Source organism: Chaetodon auriga, chromosome 2 (genome assembly GCF_051107435.1).
Source record: "Chaetodon auriga isolate fChaAug3 chromosome 2, fChaAug3.hap1, whole genome shotgun sequence".
Lineage (NCBI taxonomy): Eukaryota > Metazoa > Chordata > Actinopteri > Chaetodontiformes > Chaetodontidae > Chaetodon > Chaetodon auriga.
The window spans coordinates 16,675,094-16,688,329 of record NC_135075.1 but is presented as its reverse complement, the minus strand read 5'-3'; the positions used below and the strand labels follow the sequence as shown (position 1 = coordinate 16,688,329).

The 13,236-nt window shown below is 39.6% G+C and overlaps 2 protein-coding genes across 2 annotated transcripts; one reads left to right on the top strand and one right to left on the bottom strand.

Moving 5' to 3' along the window:
* Window positions 1–1,774: 1,774 nt before the first annotated feature.
* Window positions 1,775–8,817, bottom strand: LOC143328089 (uncharacterized). Its single transcript, XM_076743016.1, has 8 exons — window positions 8,787–8,817; window positions 8,040–8,132; window positions 2,893–2,911; window positions 2,626–2,645; window positions 2,496–2,536; window positions 2,308–2,374; window positions 2,051–2,091; window positions 1,775–1,950 (listed from the first exon to the last, which is right to left on the bottom strand). The coding sequence occupies exons 1-8, from the start codon at window positions 8,815–8,817 to the stop codon at window positions 1,858–1,860; spliced, it is 405 nt and encodes a 134-aa protein (XP_076599131.1). The 3' UTR covers window positions 1,775–1,857.
* Window positions 8,818–10,937: 2,120 nt separating this feature from the next.
* h1m (linker histone H1M) lies at window positions 10,938–12,333 on the top strand. The gene is made up of 5 exons (XM_076755195.1): window positions 10,938–11,013; window positions 11,163–11,419; window positions 11,498–11,606; window positions 11,692–11,738; window positions 12,082–12,333. The coding sequence occupies exons 1-5, from the start codon at window positions 10,938–10,940 to the stop codon at window positions 12,331–12,333; spliced, it is 741 nt and encodes a 246-aa protein (XP_076611310.1).
* Window positions 12,334–13,236: the final 903 nt, after the last annotated feature.

Below are 13,236 nucleotides of genomic sequence, written 5' to 3'. Positions count from 1 at the left end.
CTTCAGATCGACCTAAGATAAAATACTTAAATACAGTAAGTATCTGATGCAGGTCTTTAATGCTCAACGTGTAATGTCCGGTGATAGAACATAGCGACATATCATATGTGACAACATAATCCACACATTAGATTCACAGAGAGTCGGATTTAGTCTAAACTGTGGTATGTGGGCCAACCACCAGAGCTGCCATTTCATATTATATTCCAACTCCAATAAAAAGCCACCCCACACAGCCACAAATGAGCTAATGCTTCACAGATGTAGGACGTGTCAGTGATCTTAAAAGGCCATGCGCAGTCATTTCTATCTGCACTTCAGGTGCATCACCTTACCTCATCACCTCGCAAGCTTTCCCTTACGGTAACCATGTGCTTGGAGTTGCCTCAACATGACCGTGAAAATATAAATCAGGTTTTGATGGCCAGGAACAAATATTTTAGAAAAACAACTTCCATACATTCACAGAGAACATTTTGCAGACACAGAGTATGAACATTTCCATTGCCAGTTTGTAGATACATTCAATATAATCATGTCTTTTTGGTTTGTATAAACACCCAACAGAGAGTACTGGTACTGTTGGATGGCAGTTCAAGATGTAAATGTCATTGAATGAAAGTAAATCATTTTGACATCCAATTTTTTTTAGGGACCATCCAGAAGCCATTGTTTAAAAGGTAGTATAACTGCTCCCAAAGTTTTCTTCTGATGCAGATAAGCCACGCTCCAGCTGATGTTTGACCAGCATTTATTGTTTTCTTTCACCAGCAAACACCATGAAAAACTAAGTAAAAATAAACAATGCAAACACAAGCATTTTGTCCGCACAATATAAAATCCACAAACTTAAACAAAACATCTGTTCAAAATAAATTACAATTGCATACCGTGTGCGCCTTCTGACAAGAAATTTAGAAGTAGTTACAGTCCTTATTGTCCATTTCTTTTTTTTATGTCTCCTGGCAGAACATGTTTTCTCTCGTTGATCATGTGGACACCGCATGCTGACCACCCAGCGCAACACATAACTTGACCAGTAGGTGTCAGTAACAGGCCACAGAACTTATACACATTTCAAACAAGACATTTTACTGACATAAACTATGTACAAGCAATCATCTTTTCTGTGACAGCTACAGGTGGGATGATTTTGCTAGTCCCTAACTAAAGAAGGAAGCTTACAGTATTCTGTTACAACACAATCAATCTTTACCCTTCTTCGACTATAAGGTTTAATTTTGCTATACTGGCTCTGGTATTATAGTCAACTTCCTCCACTGTCTCCAATAATAATATTGAAAATGAAATAATAAGCAGCTGAGGCTCCCATGTAAAATTCTACAGTACAAACCACATCTAAATAAATATGCTATGCTCAGCCCTCCACTGGAAGCCAGTGAAGCTCTCAGAATGACACCTGCCAGCACGACTAGGCTCAAATGACGACTCTCATCAGTTTGTTGTGCTTCTTGGAGTTTGCATTTCAAAGTTTGTGTAAGGTCCTTGTACCAAAAACTAACAGGAATCATAATGTCACAGTCAGCGTAACAGTAAGTGTAAAAGCAACCTAGTGTCTGTCAACCAGTGATTAAAGGTTCTGGAGAAAAATTGTTGATATTCGCTATTACTGATATGCAGGCAGCAACTGCACATTCGGTGTACACACTGCAAACAAATGCAGTTTTTGTACACATCCCTGCTCTGTTAATGGGAAACAAACAACCACAGGACACAGCCTGGGGCACTCTGCAAGTGCACTATGAAAGTCAAGTTTAAAAAATCCACATGGATTAAAAACAGCTCTTTGGGTTTTCTGCTTTCTGTTTGTCATTACAGGTTTAGAAAGCTTGAGTTTCAATGCGCCTGTACAGTGCTGTACACCATGTCCTTCAGGGCTGATGGTGGCGGCTCCTCAGAGATGGTGTAGTACAAATGGTATGTGGAAGACTAAAAAAGAAAGAAACCACTGTAAGAGCTCTTTAGATGTATACAATCTGTAAACCTATATTACAAACACATTCAACACTGTGTCCCATGTCTAACTTACATCCTCATTTTGAGGTTCTTGCCTGTTCAGCAGTGCAGTGTCTGCAAGTAAGAGAGAAGGCAAGTTTGGTCATTTATTGCACAGTCTATATCAAGAATTTCCATCATTGTGCAAGTGTAAATTTAGGCATCTGTAATAAGTCTTCAGTGATAATCATCTATTGCACATAATGGTATGTACAGCATGAAACCTGTTCTTCACTCTGTACAAGAGCTTTACACTGTGTTGAAGTAGGTGTAAAGGAAGGAGCAGCTCACCAGTAGCACAGTTAGCACCAGGTACTGAGGTGACCACACTATAGGTTGTATCATTACCTGCAGGTGACTTAAGATGAAAGGTAAGATGGGACCAGAAGTGAGAGGAATTCATGAAGAACTTCACACATTAATTTACATTATTATTATTATTATGTCTGACAGAGGAAAGTTGATTGTTTTTTAATTACCAAATCTCCATGGTCAAGATTTCCCATGCATATAAAGTCATCTGCAACAGAGGATAAAGACACCTCAGTACACTGGAAGACCAAATATAAATGCAGTACATACTGTTACATTATCTAATATGTACATTACCTGTGACATTGGCTTGTGTCCTGTACAGATATAAAGGGAAATGGAGATTTAATGAATAGTGTGTCCTCAATATACAAGAAAGCAGAATGCACCATAGGACAGTAAACATCGTATCCAGAGGGATAAATTTCTTGCCCCAAACATGAATAAGAGGTCAAGCTGCACAGGGCAGCTACTTGAACTGAATAAGAGAACTTTTGTATGAAAAAGTTTGAATAGAAAATACTTGGTCAACCAGCTTGCAGCTGCTGCAAAAGTATTTCTTACCTCTTGAAAGAAAATTTGTCTGAAAAACCAGAAAGAGAGAAAAGCAAAGTGTTGAAGTTGTGCTTGTGTTGGTTGATTGGCATCAGCTGTTTCTGATATGCTTTATTTAATTTAATTGTTGGCTCATTCACAGCTGTGTGACAACAGTAACTAGTAACATCCAGTCAAAGTGGTGGTGTACAGGTGACCCTAATCATTATCACTCTGCCGTCTGGTGCTGCAACTCCTGTCACCACCAAAACCTCCTCCTTATGTGGTATTTCATAGGGCTGGTTTACCTAAGATTTATGTTCTTTATAAGGGGCATTAGTTGTCTCAGCCTAATCCTCTGCTGAGATTCTGTACGAGCTGTTTCACACAACAGGGAGGAAAAATACATTCACACTTTAGTAGACACATAAAGTGAGTTCTCACCGGTTCCTCTTTTGTGACAGACGAGTGCCAGCCCCAGTAAGATAACACCCACAGTTACTCCAAAACCAGCTGCAACTACTACCAGCTTCCACATTTCTGTTTTGGAGGCCGCAAAGAAGTGTCAGTTTCACTTCTAACACAAAAGCAGGAACACTGCAGGAAGAATATGTTTGCATAGCTCAAATTAACTCATTTTTTATATATTGACAATAAGCAGTATGTGCCTCTCGCTCACCTGATGCTTTGTTTAGTGAGGTTACAGGAACCAAGGTGGCTTTAGTGGTCAGCCCATCAAATGTCTGATCTACTGTAATACATAAATAGTAACAACAACAAAAAAAAAAACATCTTTTAAAAAATGTTTGCTGCATCACTTCCTCATTTCATAAAGTAACAAAAACCAGGATAAAGCCAGTGTGAATCATTGAGAATCTGACATGTGTCACCTGATGCCCTTTTCACTGGTACTGGGGAAGTAGAGATATACACTCAGTGTTACTTGGTCTGCGCTCACATAAAGCATAATGTAAATAGAATTCGCCAGTAACTGCAGTCACAGTTAACATACTGAACCTGTAATTCTGTTACCTGATGTCTGTTTTGCAGGAGCTGCAGGAGTGGAAGCATGAGACGTGCTGAAAAACAAAACTTTCAAAGCAACAAACATAATGTTCTGGATTTCTGTTAAAATGTATACATGTCCTACCTGTGGTCATAGTAAATATCTTCTATCTTTTAAGTGATAATAATAAGTGATGATGTTGAATATTTAGATGCAGAGCGTGTCCTACCTGTGGTCGTAACAAATACTGATGTGTACTGTGTGGGAGCTGTGATTGATTCTTTTTCCACAATATCTACAGTAAGAAAGATATGTGCCCGTCAATTTTATGTGTGTGCAAATACATCAACATTTGTGTGATTTCACTCATTCATGTAATCATTGAAGTGCAAAACTTTACAGTAGAAACCGTTTTTTTTAGCCATGCCAGCAGCGACAGCAGCTCTAGGGGCGGGAACATTGGTCAGTCGGTCCACCACTTTGGTTATGATATTCGTGGATTGTCTTGAAATATTGTGAGGACTTTCAGGGTCCAAAGATGTAAATCCAAATGACTTTGGTGACCCCCCAACTTTTACTCATCCTCCAAACAGGTTTGGACTGGTTTTGGTAGTTAAACAAATGACAACAAGCTGCGTGATAAATATTGCACAATCAGGTCCATGAGAGTGGCTGAGATCTGAATTCTACATTATGAATGATATAGCCTAAGCTATGACGTTATTTATGGTCCTTTGTTTGATATAATTACTTTGATAAGTATTGAAATGATTACATTTGATATTATTCACTCTACCCACACCCCTGCTAATGAAGCTAAATAGGCTAAAGGCCTGTTGGCCACTGCCAAATGTTGCTTTGTTTGAAAAATAAACAAAGTAAAAGTCTTCTGGTCAAGTTTGGAGTTTTTAAACACTAATGGAATTTATCAGGCATGACAATCTTGTTTTTTCCTGCTTTGCATTGCCCCTCAGTCTTTGAGGGGGTATAACCAAAATGGCCCTGATGGATGGTGCTATTGCATTCAATGAAAGACAGACTCAAACGTGGAGACATACTTTGTGGCGTTTGTCTGAATTTACAACTTCCCTGGCAATTCACTAATTTCATTAATTTCAATGGAAATGCCATGATGTGTCACATAACGTCACTGTGTATTCATGTCTTCTCTCACTTACCAGTCAAGCTGTATCCATCACTACGAGGAGACAAAGAGTTTGGTTCACGTGCCAAACTGTAATCACAGCTGGCATCCCTTTGTTCAACCAGACGTACACGATTCAGGAAATCATCGATTGTGACAGTAAACTGGCAGAACCACTGTTTGGCTGAAGTTCTTTCCCTCCATATAGTTGTAGTAACAACTAGATCACTTGCTTTTCCAAAGTACAGGTTACATCTCGTATCATGATGAGCAGATCCAGGCAGAGAGCAAGTAAAGAGAACGGAGTCACCATGAAAATGCTGAACAGTCATCTGTGGTTTTAGACCTGCAAAAAGATTAATGTAAAGTCATTAAATACAAAGCACTGTTCTACTGTAAAGTACATGTTATTTAACAATTTAAAACAGTGCTCACATTCACAGCAATCCTACAGTCACACCTCAATCATCACATTTTTAACACTAACACACAAACACTATATGATAACATATGAAAGAATGAGAAAAGCAGTGTTCACTCACTGTGTATGAAGACAGAGGATGTGTCACTGTGTAAAGATGGAGAATTTATCTCTCCAAACTTTACAGTGTAAAAACATTTCACTTGAACCTCAACAGGTAAACTTTGACTTGTCATCATCAGCAGCTCAGTTCCTGTCAGTGTCTGCCGACAAGAGGAATCTCCGACAGGACCTCTGCCTACAGTGTAGAAAAAACACTGAGACACAGAATCAGATGATGGAGTCTGACAGTTCAGTGTGACTGAGTCTGTCTCTGTGATCACCGCTGGATACACGGTCAGTTTAGGTGGAAGAGATGCTGAAAATTAAGCACATGTTGGATTAAATAACATATATTTTAATCTATTTAAACAACAATTTCCAAATATACATTTATAATGGCAGAGATGAACCATTGAAAATCTTCAAGCACATCGTCTGACAGCCTGACCTCCATGTCGAGGACAACCGTGCTGTTTGAGCTCATACTGTAGCAAATTACTGAAATATTCAGATAAGCAGTGTTCACTCACTGTGTATGATGATGGAGGATGTGTCACTGTGTGGAGATGGAGAATTTAACTCTCCAACCTTTACAGTGTAATAACATTTCATCTGAACCTCAGCAGGTGAACTCTGGCGTGTCATCCACAGCAGCTCAGTTCCTGTCAGTGTCTGCAGACATGAGAAGCCTCTGGGAGTTTCTTCTCTTACAGTGTAGAAAAAACACTGAGACACAGAAACAGATGATGGAGTCTGACAGTTCAGTGTGACTGAGTCTGTCTCTGTGATCACCACTGGATACACGATCAGTTTAGGTGGAAGAAGATCTGAAAAATTAAGCACATGTTGGATTAAACAACTGATATTTTAATCTATTTAAATAACATTTCCAATGATACATTTATAATGGCAGAGAAGAATCATTGAAAATCTTCAAGCACATCGTCTGACAGCCTGACCTCCATGTCGAGGACAACCGTGCTGTTTGAGCTCATACTGTAGCAAATTACTGAAATATTCAGATAAGCAGTGTTCACTCACTGTGTATGATGATGGAGGATGTGTCACTGTGTGGAGATGGAGAATTTAACTCTCCAACCTTTACAGTGTAATAACATTTCACTTGAACCTCAGCAGGTGAACTCTGGTATGACATCCGTAGCAGATCAGTTCCTGTCAGTGTCTGCTGACAAGAGAAGCTTGTGACAGGTCCTCCCCTTACAGTGTAGAAATAACACTGAGACACAGAAACAGATGATGGAGTCTGACAGTTCAGTGTGACTGAGTCTGTCTCTGTGATCACTGGTGGATACACAGTCAGTTTAGGTGGAAGAAGATCTGAAAAATTAAGCACATGTTGGATTAAACAACTGATATTTTAATCTATTTAAACAACATTTCCAATGATACATTTATAATGGCAGAGAAGAATCATTGAAAATCTTCAAGCACATCGTCTGACAGCCTGACCTCCATGTCGAGGACGACCGTGCTGTTTGAACTCATACTGTAGCAAATTACTTAAATACTCATAAAAGCAGTGTTCACTCACTGTATATGATGATGGAGGATGTGTCACTGTGTGGAGATGGATAATTTGACTCTCCAAACTTTACACCATAATAACATTTCACTTTAACTTCAGCAGGTGAACTCTGGTGTGCCATCCACAACAGCTCAGTTCCTGTCAGTGTCTGCTGACATGAGGAGCTTTTGACAGGTTCTTCTCTTACAGTGTAGAAAAAACACTGAGACACTGAAAGAGATGATTGAGTCTGACAGTTCAGTGTGACTGAGTCTGTCTCTTTGATCACTGATGGATTCACTGTCAGTTTAGGTGGAAGAAGAGCTGAAAAAGGTACACATATTTTATGTCAGATACTTAACAGTTGCATTAATATGATAGTATTCCTAATGAGAAATTGTGTAAGAAAGGAAGTAAAGAAAAATATAGTGTTAAACCAAACTGTGTGAGAAAAGCAGTCAAATGATTAAAAGATAAGAAAAATAAACACTGTGATAACAGCAGAGCTGCACATGACAGATAACGGATCAGACACTGACCTTGTGTTTGAATCTTGTGAAAGGAATCTGTTGGAAATACAATGTGTTCACACAGTAAACAGATGTAATAATAACACACTGATACCTTCAACAAAATATAGAAAGATTAAAACTCCACCTCATGTTTAATTCTGTCCATCAGAGGTAAAAGTCAAGATCAAGAACAAGATATACTTTATTTGTCAAGATGGTATGATTGGTCTTGAACGTTGCAGTGCAGTTCCACAATAACTTTACAAATAAACAACACTGAGTGACAAAAGAGGAAATAACAACACACATAACATGAAATCATCAACCATGAAAAAGATAAAACATATGTGTTATTCGGTAGAACATGATGGCTGACATTAATGTCATGTTTGAATCTGTGTGAACCTGCATTGGTTTGTAACAGCCGACATTAATAACAACAAAAATTTAGAAGAGGTTTATCTTACATATGAGGATGACAAACAACAGGCGTCCAGCCATGACGAAGCTGAACACTGAGACTGTCCGGACTCCTCCAGAGAAGATGCTCGTGTGTCTGACTACACGGACATCGAGATGCTTAAGTGTCATTATGAGAAACTTGCTTGCAGGAAAACCACAGCGAACTTCAGAGGGTAATCACACCAACAGGCCACAGAAACACACACAGTGTTCTTCCACTTGCTCTGTCACACTCTGAACAGAAAGCTCTGTCACAGTGTTGGTGAAAAAGAAAGAGGTTGTTCATCATTTGTTCACAAACTGCTCACACTTAAACACACAACACTGAAATCTGCATTTCATTTCATAGTTACAGAATTATGCTGCACAGGCTGTGTTTTGTTTTTCTGGTTTGCTCGAGTTGTTTCCCATGGACTCTTTACACAAAATGAAAACTGAAACACACTCTTCTTAGTCCACCTGTCACCTGATCCTCAAGAGGGGACAGTCTAAATTGTAACCCGGCAAAAGGAGTTCCTCCATTTCACGTGTCATCTCTGTGTTCTGCCCTTTTACCTTAAGAGATTTAAGGAATGTAACTGAAAACTCAAGCTCAATAATTTCACCAAAATATTGAAGCTAAAATGTTTCCTGTATAAAACTGCTTTGGGAAAATCTAACATGAAAGAACTCCCAGATCCTAAATTATGTTTGGATAAACTGTTTTCGACCTGAGTGTGAATATTCTTTGGTTTACCTTAGATTTTACTCACCAGTGTCACTGACCAGCTGGTACCACTGCATCTTGTTTCAGCTGAAAACATATTTCAGTCTCTTTAAAAGCCATCTCAAAGCCGTCTTTTTTCCCTCCAAAATTTGATAGGATTTTTTTTTTATTATTTTATAGTTAATGAGTATTTTTGAAAAGCCTCTGTAATTTCTTATGATATAATGCATTATTACATGTACGGCATATCATCTTCTCATGCTCTCAGATCAAAATTCACAAAATACAGCTTTCTGAGTAATGTTGTTGTGGAAAGAATTAATTAACTAAATCGAGAAGGATGCAATGAACAATTTTCATCCAGGGGAAAACATAGAAACAGAAAAAGAAAAGAAAAAGACTTTGAAATCTTTTCTTGCATTATTCTATTTATGCAGTTGTTTCATCTCTGGCCTGCCACATTTTCAACATATCAGGAAAAGCTCGTTTTTACTGACTGTACCTGAAATAGCACAAAAATATGCCCGTTCAAATTGCACCACCAAGCGGCCAATCAGCGCTATTTGTTGAATGTAATTGCTCATCTATCACTGTGCCACCTGTATCCACATGAAGTTTCACTAATTATAGAGTTTGCTTCTTCTCATGTAAGGAATAATATCTTGCAAGTTGTACTTTCCGTGACAGAGACAGGGTTCAGAAGCTGAGGGTGGTTTGCCTGTGAACAGGGTGCTGAGCCTCTTTTCCTCCTGATGGTTGCATGTGATGTTGTTCTCAGATGCAGGCAGCGAGCAAGTGAAGAGAAAGTGATCAACAGAAAAAGGTTAAAGACTCATCTGTGATTTTTGACCTACAACATTCATTTCAAATGTCGGTCTAACAGTTCAATGTGACAGTTCTTATGTGATCATCTGTGGATTCAGTTTGTTAGTTTATTCATTTAAAAGTAAAAAAAAAAAAAAAAAAAAAAAAAAAAAAAGGTTAATAATTGCACGTGATGATTATACTTTTAATGAGAAGTTGTGATTCAATGTAGAGGAAACAGACAAAAACATGCTGCACAACCAAATTAAGAGCAGACAATAATAGATTTAATATGAATTTGATGGTTGCAAGTGAACGTGGACCAGTATAAAATAATCTATAAAATAAGAGATTTACAACAACAGGCCTCCAGCCGTGATGATGCTGAATACTAAGACCGTCCAGAAATCTACCAAAGACCTGTCTGCCTTTGACATGCACAAGTCTCATTCTGCAGAACTTGCTCTCAAAAAACCACAGGAAGTATCAGAAGTCGTTTGCAATAATAAACAGACCACAGACACACATTCAGGACTTGACATCATCTGTAAAGCAACAGTACTTGTGGTGTATTTAGATCTAATATAGCAGAGTGGGCTACCTCGTAAAGACGGATGACAGAATGGAGACATTTTGTCATTTCAGAGCAGCTTTTCCTGCCAAAACTGTGCTGGACTGGGCAGGATAACCAGACAAGAGTTTAAAGATAGAAGATGTCATATGACTCATACACTGTAGGTGTCAGTGGAAGTCCATGACCGACACTGTGCAGACGATTTCTGGAGAATGTTACGTTCACATTGAAGACTGGGAATAAAAACCATGCAAATCGTTGCCATGTGGACCCATTGATTACATACCAGTGTGGCTCTTTTATTCGAAGTCATCCCAAATGTAGTGCAGTTCGTGGTATTGTAATCCTAAACCTTTCATTGACACAACTATTGAAACTGTGATGAAACTATTTAAAAATCCAGGTCACTATTGCGACTACACACATTCCAATACAGAGACCGTGTCTCTGCAGGTGCTTTTGTTGTAGAAAACCGTCCTTTAGGCACTGAGAGGTTGGATTTGTGCATGTCACAAATAGTGATAGTTTTCCATATAATATGCGTTTCTCTAAAATGTTGCCAAGACTGATTTGACCTTTGCGAGGTAAGAGGACACTTTCAGGACGATGAAGCCTTTCGCCTCCAATCCCGATGGCTGTAATTTACAAAGCCTAATAAGTTGCACCTGACGCGATGTGATTCACCTGGTCTCATTTTACCGGAAGTATACCGCATAAAGACGGAGGAGAGACGCCGGACGTGCATGTTTAGCGTTCTTTTAGACTTCACTAAACCTGCTCCTCGGTGTATCTATTTGTTTTTATATTTGATTGTCAGTAATGCCTCCTAAAAAGCCAGCAGCAGACTCGGCTGCGCCGTCCTCCAGCGATGCCCCGGTGGAAGAGAAAAAATCAGGTCTGAGCGCACAGTCAGTCAGACGTTTTTCAAATAGACGCTTGATCCCGTTATTAAACTATTAAATTAAAGCAGTTAAAGGTTAAACGTGTTGACTTTGTCCTCAGAAACCCATAAATAGGATGTTTGTGTGCACCTTTGCCCTCTAGAAGCTGCGGCGCTGCGCAAACTTGCAGCTCATCCCTCCACAGCGATTATGGTGAAAGAAGCACTGAAAGAGTTGGACTCGCGCAAAGGGGTGTCCTCCCAAGCGATACAGAACTATATCAAACAAAAATACCCCTCAGTGGATTTGGTAAGATTGAAGCACTTGGTCCGTAGAGCACTGAAAAAAGGGATCGAGACGGGCACGTTGGTGCGGCCTGCTAACTCCAACGTCACCACAGGCGCCATGGGAAGATTTCGGGTAAGATGTCAAGTCTGGAGCTCAGTCCAAGCGGCTCAAATAACAGTATTAACTGGGCTTTTTCCGTCCTGTCTTAAGCTCGCACCAAAAGTCAAGGAGGCAAAGCCAAAAACGGAAAACACGGATCCCAATGTGCAAAAGGTGCCCAAAGCAGCCAAGGATGAAGCCAAGAAGCCCAAAAAAGCAGGTATGAATAGAAAGATAAACTGACCACAACCAGTACTACAGCTGGCTTTAAGTGTCTGTCTGTAATACCCTGTAACTTCTTCAAGGTGCCAAGAAGAAGAAAGATGCTGCCAGTGCACAGGCCGAACCGGAGGTGAGAGTATCTTTGTGCGCTGTATCCTCTGTAATCCTCTGTACTTTCATCTGGGAATATATGAGCCTGCAGTGCACTTGATGTGTTATTAGTTAAACTTTTTTTTTCCTTTTCACAAGTGTCCCATTTAAAATATTTGGGCCAAGAAAAACAATTTATTACACAATTTACTCTGGCAAATGAATGTTCAAGAGAAATTAAACCTTTTGTTTACACTTGGTTGGTTGAGTTGGGTTGGTTGGGCATACATGTTTCAGAGTGGCCTACCTTGTTTACAGTACAGAACAACCTTAGACCCAGTGGGCCTATTTGTATAATTCTGACTACTCTCTGCCCATTTCAGGGTTCAAAGCCTCCCAAACAGTCAAAGAAAGACAAAGAGGCTGTGGCGCCTTCAAAGGTTGCTCCAGCAAAGAAGCCAAAAGCTAAGGCTGCAGAGAAAGGGAGCAGCGAGGGAGCTTCAGCCAAAACCAAAGCAGCAACGACCACCAAGGAGACAAAAGCAGCAAAGGCATCTCAGAGCAAGGCTGCTAAAGCGGCCAGCGAAGCCCCTGCTACTAAAGCGACTGGGAAACGAAAGAAGACTGCTGAGTAAATTTCTAACTTCATAACTGATGTTTTATACTGTGTATTTTGCAATAAAATCTTTAATATTTGAGCTCTTGTGTGCTTTTAAACTTGCTTTTGAGTATGATGCTGTGTGTCTGTCTGTGCTGATTCTGATTAAGTGAACAGTAAGGTAGTTTACTAAATTTCTTAGTTGCATTGTGTGGGCAGATGAATCTGTTTACATCTTGCCAAGATTTTTGGTTTTCTATTGTCCAACCTGGAAAATTGTCCCCAGGGGGCGCCACAAATGCCAAACGTGTATATAATTAGCTGTATGGATTTGATTTAAAAAAAAAAAAAATCTATGTTCTAAGGTCACTTGCAAATGTTTTAATGACTGGAGAAAGGGGGAGTGGTTTATAACTGTAACTTCAAGTTTTCATCTGTATTTCAGGTAAAACTTTGAAAAATCATTTCAAATTCACTGTAGGTCCTAGACAGCTGAATTATGTTTAGCACATCCACTGAGTGACAGAAGTTTGCCCCATTGCAACCTATGGACAGACATTCTGTGGATACTACAGTTGTGAGATGGCGCTGGAAACCACATCTTATCCCTTGTGATGCACTCAGTAAGTCATGTTTTCTGGAGATACAAAGGTCCATGGTCAAATCCCTGTGAGGCCAAGTCCTATTTGCCAACAATGTGGCAATTCATGTTTGTGCGTGTGATGAGTTTTCAAGTGATTTTTGTCAAGAAGCAGGAACTGAAAAGCTTGCGATATGCTTTGAGCGCTGACAGCTATATTTATGTAACACCTGCGCTTTTCTTGCTATGACATCAATTTGTCAACACCCTCATCTCCCGGGGTTTCATCCAAGTTTTTCAGGGCTGCAATCAGGGCTGCCAAGTTTCTGCAGATGAGGGAGATTTTGCTCAGCTTGGACA

Coding starts and splice junctions, on each gene's coding strand:
- h1m (XM_076755195.1), top strand. CDS start 10,938: ATGCCTCCTAAAAAGCCAGCAGCAGACTCGGCTGCGCCGTCCTCCAGC. Junction 11,014..11,162: donor GGTGGAAGAGAAAAAATCAG/GTCTGAGCGCAC, acceptor TTTGCCCTCTAG/AAGCTGCGGCGCTGCGCAAA. Junction 11,607..11,691: donor CAAGAAGCCCAAAAAAGCAG/GTATGAATAGAA, acceptor AACTTCTTCAAG/GTGCCAAGAAGAAGAAAGAT.
- LOC143328089 (XM_076743016.1), bottom strand. CDS start 8,817: ATGCAGTGGTACCAGCTGGTCAGTGACACTG. Junction 2,537..2,625: donor GACACAAGCCAATGTCACAG/GTAATGTACATA, acceptor CCTCTGTTGCAG/ATGACTTTATATGCATGGGA. Junction 2,375..2,495: donor ATCTTGACCATGGAGATTTG/GTAATTAAAAAA, acceptor TTTCATCTTAAG/TCACCTGCAGGTAATGATAC.